This window comes from Moschus berezovskii, chromosome 6, assembly GCF_049115385.1.
Source record: "Moschus berezovskii isolate FMDL1 chromosome 6, NW_MosBer_1.0, whole genome shotgun sequence".
Lineage (NCBI taxonomy): Eukaryota > Metazoa > Chordata > Mammalia > Artiodactyla > Moschidae > Moschus > Moschus berezovskii.
The window spans coordinates 64,073,438-64,084,910 of record NC_142465.1 but is presented as its reverse complement, the minus strand read 5'-3'; the positions used below and the strand labels follow the sequence as shown (position 1 = coordinate 64,084,910).

The 11,473-nt window shown below is 42.6% G+C and overlaps 1 protein-coding gene across 1 annotated transcript; it reads right to left on the bottom strand.

The window, feature by feature from the left end:
• Positions 1–555: 555 nt before the first annotated feature.
• Positions 556–1,590, bottom strand: LOC129536596 (olfactory receptor 9K2-like). Its single transcript, XM_055395611.2, has one exon. It carries the CDS (start codon positions 1,588–1,590, stop codon positions 556–558), a length of 1,035 nt encoding a protein of 344 aa, XP_055251586.2.
• Between the last annotated feature and the right edge of the window lie 9,883 nt (positions 1,591–11,473).

Here is an 11,473-nt window from a genome sequence, read left to right as displayed (position 1 = left end):
TGTTCTTTTGAAAAGTAATTTATTTCATATTTCAAAAGTAATTTATCAGTTTAGCAGATCTTCAAATGAGGGTGAGAAATAATAATGATTCAAGTTAGAGAAACCATGAAATAAATGTGTCACCCACATAGCCTCTGAACAAGTAAGAGTTACATACAAGTCACCCTTTAGACTCTGGGTACTTCAGAGCATCTGATTCTCTCACTAAACATTCACAAAGATTTCTCCAGTAAATCTCATATTTTGTTCTCTCGTGCTTATTACATCAGATCAATCTTATTACATTAGATGACCTCTATCAATTACATACATATCCACATAACACATGTTACTGACTCAAGATTAACAATACATAGAAGCAATCTCAGAGAGACAAGCAAATTTGGAATATATTTTCCCTAAAATAAAATTACATGGCACTAATTATTTTTACCCATAATTAAGATGAAGTACAGAGGAAGTCATTTCATTCACTCCAAAATCAACAACCAGATAAAATACATTCCAAATGTACTTTTCGGTTTTAAGTACATGGTATTCAAATAAACTAACTAACTAAGAGTAAATATTTCTAAGATCAATGGGTGCATTTTTTGAGTCAGTGCTCCCCCCGAGTTGTTGTCTTTCAGGTACATCACTGTTAAATAGAAATAAATAAAAATATTTTTCCCCCAGGATCTTCCTCAGAGCTTCTTTGACATCTTTGTTTCTCAGAGAGTAAATCAAAGGATTCAACATGGGAGTGACTAGGGTGTAACACAAGGAGGCCACTTTACTCAGCTCAGGAAATCTGTCAGGAGTGAGATACATAAAAGAGCCAGCACCATACAGTACACTCACGACTCCCAGGTGGGAGCTGCAAGTGGAGAAGGCTTTCTGACGTCCTTTGGTGGAGGGTATATTTAGAACTGTGGACACAATATACAAATAAGAAACAATAATAACTATGATGGTAGGCAAGATAATGATGCCAGATAAACAGAAAGAAACCAGTTTATGGATGAAGATGTTAGAACAAGACAGCCTTTGAAGTGGACGGTCATCACAGTAAAAATGGTCAATGGTCCGAGAAGCACAAAAGGATAAAGTAAATGTCATGCTGGTCTGAAGAACTGAGCTGATACAGCCACAAAAATAGGAACCAGCCACCAACAGAACACAGAGACGTGTTGACATCTGGACAGTGTAGAGTAGTGGGTTGCAGATGGCAATGAAGCGGTCATAAGCCATGACTGCCAGGAGAAATCCCTCAGTCACAACGAAGAGGGCAAAGAGAAAGAGCTGGGTCACACAGCCTGCATAGGAGATGGACTTGCTCTCAGACCAGAAGTTGATCATAGCCTTGGGTGCAATAACAGATGAATAGAAGAGATCAACGAAGGACAGGTTGCCTAGGAAGAAATACATTGGTGTGTTCAGCCGTGGATCTTTCATAATAATGACCATCATGCCAATGTTCCCGAGAAGGATCATGGCATAGACAAGCAGAAATAGCAGGAAGAGGAGAATGTGGAGCTCTGGGCCGACCCTGAAGCCGACAAGAATGAAGTCAGTCACTTCTGAGTGATTGGTTGTTCCCATGTCACCCATGGCAGACACCTGCTGAGAGGCACAAAGCAAAATAAATGAAATTGTGGTTTTGATTCTAGTGCTATCAATACTGTCTTAAATATAGATATATATGATTAACAACTTCATGAGATATTGCATACAAAACAATCTTATTGTCAGGAAGATGCAAGATTAGGGATTAGATGTCATTAGACTTCTGAAACTGTTAGTCTATTAAGCAGTAAAGGAAGCCCTTTGGTTATTTTATTTAAGCCATATTTTTTCAGGGAAGTAAATAAGAAAGTAACATATTTTCCTATGTAATTTTACTCAATTCTGAATTTCTATTTTTAATACGTTTATAGTTAAAATTTATGTTTATCTAAAATAGAAGTATTATGCAACAATCTAAATTAGCAATGTTATACATCATCTAAAACAGGAGTGGCACATATAATATCAATGATAGTGTCTGTAGCCATTTTGATAGTGCAGGCAGGCCTTGTTTTAATCACAATACAATGGTAATAGCAGTAATAAATATATTCAAAATATTTTAACCTTCTTACATCTCAATTTATTTATTTCCACTATAACTGTATCCATCTTTGGAAACATAATAGAAATAGATAAGTTATTGATATGTTAAATTAACAGCAAAAATTGCTAAGACTAGATATAACAAAATTCTCTAAAGCTAGTTCAAATATATGTTCATTTCCTCATATCAAAGCCATTGCCCCAAATAAATGAATTTATATTCCTCATTATAATATTTCATTTCTATTAATAGTTAACTTTTAAAATGTCATAATCATTTAGCCCTCTTTCAGAAGCAGACAGAGAGAAGCTGATGAACATTCCAGTCCTTACAGTGCAATGAATGACTTTCTACCAAGGCTGCATCAACTCAAGGGATCTCACTCTTTAGTCAGGGGAAGTAAACTTAAGGTAAATACATACAGGGAGTTTCTCTCCTTAATTCTAGTATGCTTTGTACCTCTTACAATAAGAATAATGGGGTACGCTTGCATATTTAAAGACCATAGCAACCCTGTGTCGTCCAGACTTCATGATCGTGGACTGGAGTATCAACAGTTGTATTTATGATGGCCTTAGTTATTTTTAAGCCTGTGAAACCTTCTTCAGGATATTTCAGCCTTGAGGTTTTGCTCATCCCCTGTGATGGATTCCACTGGGAGAGAAGTAATAGTAAAGTCAATTATGGAGACATAAGTGCAGTCTCCAGGGCTGTCTTCTATGAGAAGATCGACAAAGAAAAACTTTCTGGTTACTGTCACAACAGCCAAGTTGATAGGCAGAAGGAAACAGATTGAAAAGTCTGTACTATATGAAAAATGTTTTAGATAAATAAATATTTAATATTATGTAATAAATTACATGAGCTATGATTGTAAAAGGCAAAAATTCTCTCCAAATTTTGGTCTTCCTATATTCTCAGATGTAGATATACTTCATGGTACACAAATTCTATCTGAATCACAAACAAAGTAAAATAAGACTTTGCTAATTTTATGATTTTGTATATTTAAATACTAATTAGTTAAAAATATCATGGAATAAATGATAGTATTCAATAAAATTATTTTTAAAATCTCTAGTAAAAACATTTATAAGAGATTAGGACTAATAATTTAAAATTCCTTAATAGCTACTGTGTGACTGAAAGACTATATTAAAACCAGAGATATTATATTCTATTTAACAAGCCTAATACAAGGTTGCCATTTTTCCTAAATATTTCCATAAATTATTGCAATCCTCTTTTTTGGACATAATTGATTTTTAATGTTGTGTTAGTTTCTGTTATACAACAAAGTGAATCAACTATATATATACCCTCCCTCTTGTATCATTAAGAGTTTGGTCAGTATAGAAACATAAAGCAGTTTAGGAATTTTAAACAGGAAAATGTTAATAATTAAGGTGAATGAGGCTTATAAAGTTTGGAAAGGAAGAATGAACTTCAGCTGAAACTCTTGCAATGACTCTTAGAAAAACATAGAATTAATTCACAAAGTGAGGCTACCATTGTAGGTACGGTTTAAGAACAATATTGTTGACTGTGATCCAAGGATCATAGACACAGCAGCAAAAATACGTCAGTACTTTCTTATCCATCAAAATTCCTTCCTTAAGAAGTTAGAGGTTCAACAAGGTTTCAGAGAAAAGCCTCCATGTTTCCATAACTTCCTAACCAGAAGAAAAAGTCAAAATGAACGGAACATTGATTCAGAACACATTGTGTCTTCCCAAATCCCAAGTCTGTATGGATCTATTACAATTGGTATTGTAAAGTTCTGTGTCAAGAACCTTAGTAGCAGGAGACATTTTAACTTTTTAACATCTCCAACTAGAAAGAACCTGGAGAGGAGCTTTGAGATCTAATCCATAAAATATAACAAAATTCACTGTACTTTTTTTCATTTCCTAAACTTTCCACAACACCATTAGTAATAACAACATTCTACTGTTTATAAATATCTAACAAACACTTACTGGAAATAACAATAAATGGGATGAATTCTCAATAAATTCAAAGACTGAAATCATTCAGTGTATGTTCTTTGATCCTGGTCAACTTAATATAGAAATGACTAACAAATAAACAAATAGAAAGTGTGGCTGTTAGAAAGAACCACTGCTAAAAGACCATGGGTAAAAAAGAAATCAAACTATCTTTTTATCTAGTTTGAACTAAGTTGTAATAAATTATGATATACCTAAATTTCTGGGGTGCAGAAAAAGAAGTATTACACTTAGTGGGATATATAAAACCCAGAAGCAACTACTATAAATGAGTAAGAAAGGAACATAAATAGATTATCTATCTTAAGTATGTGAAGGAGAAAACAGTCGGGGCAAAAAACGTACAATAAAATAAAACAAGGTAAACAATAAAGCCCAAAATTAGTTAAATAGAAATACATACTATAGGATATTTACAAGCCTTAACACTGAGTTTTTGAAGGATTAGTAAGATACATAAAACCCTAGCCAGCTTAACAAATACAGCAACACTGAATCACAAGTGTCAGGAATGAAAAGGAGATAGCGCTACAAATCCTTCCAATACTAAAATGGACATAGTAAATACTATTTTTTAACATCAGAAATGATAATTTTTAAAATAAAAGCATTTTAAATATAATAAAATGATATATAAATGATAAATATAAATTTTAAAAGATCTATTAATCTACAGATATAAACTGCTGTATATAAAATAAATAAACAACAGGGTTCTATTGTAATGCACAGGGAACCATAATCAATCTAGGGGAATGGAAGGGGAGTAATTGTTGAAAATACTTTTGTTTGAAAATCAGTTCAAAGTGATACACCTGACTTTCTGGTGTTTGGGGTTTGCCTGCCCCAGTCTGCCCCCTGGACTAGTGCGAAGAGCATCCTAGTCTAGACTAGTTGGCCCAAACCCAGATATCTGTCAAATAAAACAACCAGGGGAAAGGCCCATTTGCAGCCAGGCCCAGTCCCTGTGAGGGACTGCCTGGAATACCGAGGGGCCATCCACCACGATAGCCACTTAGGGTCTTTAAGGCACCTCAAGGAAGGACTACAGGGTCATTATTCCCTATCCCAGGGGCAGGTACAGCCAGACACTGGCTTGATTGGAAAATGAAGCAAGCTGTCTGTCTAAACAGCAAACCGAGTTTCAAAGAGAACAGTGATGTCCATTTGGCAAACCCCCATTGGTCCCTATCTTTTTTCATGAGGAGCCTGGTAAGGAATATGAATGACTAAGACACCAACAACTGTTGAAGCTGACGGTGTGCAGATCCTGACCTCCCCTGATCCTGTGTGGATAAAGAGGGCACTGTAGGTGCTGCCCCACTTTATAGAAGAAGAACAGAGAGAGGCTTAGAAAGTGAAGTAACTTGCCCAAGAGGAGAGGAAGAGTGGAAATCTGAACACAAGACAGCCTGACCTTCTGGGTAGTGCGATTATCAGTCATCTGCTCACTGGTCACAGATAAGGAAATGACACTTTCAGGGTGGGAGAAGGGCAAACCTGGGTCAAGAATCAAGAATGGGGAGTCACCTAGTGTCTGCTGATTAATATTATTGACCAAAAATGACAATAAGTCAGAAAAGGAAGCTCACCTATAGCCTGAGCAGTAAAGAATCCCTGGGAGACCCATCCAGGCAATTGGAACCGAGACATTTCAATCTCAATTTTTTCTCCCAGGAGATGCTCACAACCTCTCTGAGCCTCCGGATGTCTGGCTGTAAAATGGAAATACTACGGCTTTCCAGAGCTTTTGTGAGGATGAGCTAAGAGCAAGCACATATGGCACAAGCCTGGTATTTGACTTCACCATTGCCAGCACCCAGATCGAGGCTTGTCAGCTTTCTCACCTCCAGCTTGCTTTCCACTCACCTTAAAACTACAAGTCCAAGTATAGAAAAGCGGTTTCTAAGAGGAGGGCATTTCCTTGTTTCCAGGCCTCCTACTCATAATCATTGGGAGAACATCTCAAGGCCACATAGAACTTTCAGATAAAACTAAATGACAGCAGTCCCATCTGTAACTGAAATTTGTGATAATCATGCTGAATCTTTATTTAATCTCAACCCAAAGCTCTGCCACCACAAAAATCTGTGGCAGTCCTGCTCTGAGTGTCCATGGGACTTGGGGGTAATGGTGGGGAGCTTGGATTCTGCAGGAAACCCGACAGCTCCATTCTACTCACTGTCCAGTGAGGTGGGAAACCTTAGGTGGAGCCCAGTCCTCAATTCTGAGAGGGTAACAGACAGGAAGGCCAGGGGTCTCCAAATGGAGGAAATAGCCTGCAAGTGTCAGACATTTTTATCTTTCTTAAGCGGCAGGAGGAAACAAACTAGCGATATTTTTTTCTTCTCTATATAAATTTAAAAGGAAGTTTCTCTTAAAATACTGTGTTGCCATAATGATACCTGGTTTCACCTGAAGTTAACTATTCTCAAATCTTGAGTTAAGCAATGCATTTTTCTTATGGAAATGTTGGTCTTAAGCTATGTTAATGTACTACGCATTTACCCCAGACTCTATCTTCAAGTCGCTTCAGCCAAATGGCTCAGAACCTACTTGACAAACCAGTATGTTATACTCAGATATTGTTTCCCTAATCTATGTAAAATGAAACTATTTGTATGGCAATCTGCCCATCTACAAGATTTAAGTTAATCATTTTATGGCCCAGGATGAATCATCCGGTGTCAAGATTATCCCAAAATGCATCTTATGGGTGAGGGGCCTGGTGCCATTCTGAGCCGTAAGACATTCCTTTCTTTCATTAACAGATTGCTGCTGCTGCTGCTAAGTCACTTCAGTCGTGTCTGACTCTCTGTGACCCCATAGACGGCAGCCCACCAGGCTGCCCTGTCCCTGGGATTCTCCAGGCAAGAACACTGGAGTGGGTTGCCATTTCCTTCTCCAAGGTATGAAAGTGAAAAGCGAAAGTGAAGTCGCTCAGTCGTGTCCGACTCTTAGCGACCCCATGGACTGCAGCCGATCAGGCTCCTCTGTCCATGGGATTTTCTAGGCAAGAGTACTGGAGTGGGTTGCCAGTGCCTTAGTGACTATATAACATCCAGCTGAAGACTAGCAGGGGGGCACTCTTTCTGCCCCCTTCTGATGTTTATGTCAGAAGCTTTCTCTACCTCCTTTATACTTTAATAAAACTTTATTACACAAAAGCTCTGAGCGATCAAGCCTCATCTCTGGCCCCGGATTGAATTCTTCTCCTCCAGAGGCCAAGATCCAGGTATCTTTGTGTCTTTCCGCAACAACCTTTTAATTCCTACATCACGCACTGCGGCAGCAAAACCCTGAGCCAGAGAGGGTCTGTGTCTCCTTGTCCAAAACATAACAGAACTTCTCTGAGAATATGCTCTGACACTCCAGCACTTCACTGCCCTGCAGAGAATCATGTCCTAAATCACCTGTCACCTGTCAATGCAGCTAAAAGCCAGAAACATTTTCTTTCCCAGCCACAGTACTGCAGTGATCCCTGGTATCATACTGTGCTTGGGGAAACCGAGGCCCAGAAATCTGACCCTCCCAAGGACCCTCAGCCAGTGAATTCAGTGAGGTTGGGACTGGGACTTCTCACTCCTAGACTGCCCAGCCCTAATTAATCAAAAAACTTTACTTTGAGTTACTCCCTCTGGCCTGAAGGAGCCAGCAGTGGGATGAAGGGTGTACAGAGTTATAAAGAGAAGCCCAAATTGTAGCCTTAGATTGCTAATCAGTAATAAAATATCCCTCTAACCCTAGTCCTTCCCTGAACTGACAGACTGAGAAGGTAAAGCACAAACTGTTCTGGGCTAGCACCCGACCTTCTCAGGCCCAGTACCCCAGTCCCCAACACAAGGCACCTGCAGAGACCACTTGGTCATCCAACCAAAGAGAGAGGGTCCAGTTCCCATCCCATCCGCAGGCTGTCACTCTGGGGAACAACAATTATTGAAGGCTTAGATACATTTTCTCTGAACTAGGAAAGGCTTCAAAGAGAACCAGAAAGGGCTGTTTAATCTCTACCTTCAGGAAAATAGCTGAGTCCATGGGGTCGTAAAGAGTCAGACACGACTGAGCGACTTCACTTCAGAGACTTTTATCCACCCCAAATCCAGGGGTAGAGATCATCGTCTCCATTCTACAGAGAAGGAAACTGAGGCACGTGGAGACGAAAAGCCAGAACCCATTGCAAGCACATATTCTTCTATGAAGTGTTAGAGCCTCGGCTGAGAAAAGTCCCTGGACTCTGAGAAGGGCAGGACTAAAGGCGGACCAGGAAGGCTCTTAGCCCTGGTCCTCTGGCCCAGCTTCCTGGGCCCCTTCCCAGCAGGCAGGCAGCACCGAGAAGCCCGTGTGGGATTCCAGCACACACGTGGACGCTGCTCAGGTTTGGGGCTGCAGGTCGCAAAGAATAAGACAGGAAATTCCACATTTGTGCAAATGGCCTTGCATTTTTTCCCCCATGAAAAGCTGCCGGCTCCCAGACAAGGGTTTCCAGGCTGTGCTGTGGCGCCTCCAGCCAGCCCTAGAGTTCCAGCCTCTCATACTCAACTCGGCCGGATACCGGGCCCACTGCGAATTCCACGCCTCCATCACTTAACCAGAAAATCACCACTCAAAGCCCCACTTCAGATGGGCTTGGGATCTTCCCGTCCGGAGCCGGAGGAGGGGTCTGGAGTGGGGGCCACCCGTGGGGGAAAGGGGTTGTGGTCCAGAGACCCGCGCTGCCTGGCCGGTGCCATGCTTACCGTGCAGGCCATAGGGGACGCTTCAATGGTGAGATGGCTCCAACGTGTCGTCCAGGGACGTGTGCGGGGTGACGGCCTTTGCGGCCTGAGGGGGCAGCAAGCAGCAGGGCCGGGAAGTGCGGGTAGCGGCCTGGGCCTCCGCCGCTGCGGCTTGACCTGCTGCCTTAGCCCACGCCGCCCGCCTGCCGCCTGCTCAAGCCGGCCGGGCAGTCCTTGGATCTGTGGCAGCCGGTGACGCCGCCCGCGTCCCCGCTCCTCCTGGTGCAGCAGCAGCAGCAGCACGGCCCCATGAGCTCCAGGTTCCCGCCCAGCAGGGCCTCCCCGCGCGCCTCGAGTTCCCGCAGCTTCAGAGGCTCGTGCGGCCACCTCGTGCCACAGGCACAGGCAACGTGGTGCCCACAACGCCGCCACAGGTCGCGTGCTGCGTCCTTTGTGCTGGTCGGCGGCGTTCAGGAAGCCGCAGAGCTCGCACAGCTGCAGCTTGTCCTGCGGCCACAGGTTCGCGTCCTGGAGGCCGAGATATTCGGCGCCGGGTCATGCCGCGCATCAGCATCAGGCCGCCGTGCTCCATCCAGCACGAGGCCCGCCTTCTGGCCCTCCTAACGCTGCATCACTGCGCCGGTTCCTCCTCCGTCCAGGCGGCATCGGAGGAGCTGAGCCAGGTGCCTGATCCCGAGTCCTGCTGGTTTTCCCAAGGTCTGGTGAGGAATTATTTCTCTCATTTTCATTTTTGCTTTATGATGCAATACACTGGTCAGAAAGACATTTAGGTCCCTTGTAGAGGGAATGACTACTACTCTGATTTTTCTCCCCAGGAAAGAGTTTCTCTCAGGACCCTTCGCCGCTGTGTTTGTTGGTTTAATCAATTAAAAAGTACAGAGAACTAAAGAGAGAGAAGCTGCATTCCCCGCCCCCTAATACTTGTTCGTCTTAGCAAATTTAAATCATGATATAAACAGTGAGGAAATGGAATCTATGTTGCAGAATTACTTCCTGTTAAACAAATAGTTGCTTATTTTCATACTGTTGATTATTCATGAATTGAGTGTACTCCGGGAGTTGGTGATGGACAGGGAGGCCTGGCGTGCTGTGATTCATGGGGTTGCGGAGGGTCGGACACGACTGAGCGACTGAACTGAACTGAACTGAACTGAAAGGGTTTACTCTATTCTAAGGAATATGTAAGGAATCGTATCCATTCATGAGACTGTCTCATGTTTGTTTATTCTCCGAAATAAGCATTTTTCTCTTTTCTTTTAGATGTTTTTAGTTACATTTATGTCTTTTAAAAAACATGTCTGTTGAAACCAGAGATGTGTTTATGTAACAAATGACGTGGCATCGAGTTGGGTTTCTGGAGAATTGTCATTTTAATTTCGTGCTACTGTAACTTGATTATGATTCAACAGGTTAATAATTAGAGGTGTTCCTCTTGTTGTTTTCGGTAGATGGTACTGTAGCACCAGTTTTCCATTTCTCTTACCTGAGCTGCCTCTGGTTATATTACAAGATTGGCACTTTACGCCTTCCACCACTTCTGCCTTCCTTGTTACTGCGTGTGCCTCTGGGGTCAGTAGTGCCTTGCCACTGCTGCTGGTGTTGCTGATCCTGTGGTGGATGTTGCCATCTGGGACTCTGGTGTGGCTGTCCCCTTGTCTACCTTTGTGGTCTCCTGGGATGGCAGCTCCACCACCCCAGGGAGAGGGCAGAAGTGTCGGGGGAGCTATGGTCACAGGTTCCTCAGCTACATCTGGAGTTGTTGAGTTCACAGGTGCTGCTGTGGGTGGTCAAGGGGCCAGAGTCACGGATGCCTCTATGGCTAAAGAAATGGAGTCGCAGGCTCTGCCGCATCCTGATTTCTTGCGGCATCCTGATTTCTTGCGGCATCCTGATTTCTTGCGGCTGTGGTTGCTCTTGCATCCTGGAGGCCTGAGTCATGTGGGCCACCTTTCCTGGGTTCTCTGGGACCGCAAGCTTAGCTGGGGGTCACCAACCCTGCTTAGCCCTGGCTCTGCCTCCTCTGTGTTTCCAGTCCACCCATCTTTAGATGTGCCAATGTGTGGAATTCTCTGGTGTGTCCTGGTATGTTGGACAGAGGCACATTTGTTGAATTATGAAAGTTTTAGAATCCACCTGCAATGCAGGGGACCTGGGTTCAATCCCTGGGTTGAGAAAATCCCCCGGAGAAGGGAAAGGCTACCCACGCCAGTATTCTGGCCTGGAGAATTCCAGGTATTTTATAGTCCATGGGGTAGCAAAGAGTCGGATACACTAAGTGACTTTCACTTTCACTTCACTTTACTGATTGTAGATTGAAGGAGAGAGACAAAGAGAATGCCTACATCACTATGATGAGCTATGTGTTTATTTAAAATTTTTATCTGGTGTGTCTTATAAAAACTTTGATTTTAAACTTTTTACTATAGCATTTTATAGCTGTGACTTTGAAAAATTTAAACTTCTCCCACTCCACATATACAGTTCAGTTCAGTTCAGTCGCTCAGTCGTGTCCGACTCTCTGCGACCCCATGAATCACAGCACGCCAGGCCTCCCTGTCCATCACCAACTCCCGGAGTTCACTCAAACTCATGTCCACAGAGTCGGTGATGCCATCCAGCCATCTCATTCTCCGTCG

Bases quoted from the DNA above. Each gene is read 5' to 3' on its own strand.
- LOC129536596 (XM_055395611.2), bottom strand. From the start codon at position 1,590: ATGGGTGACATGGGAACAACCAATCACTCAGAAGTGACTGACTTCATT.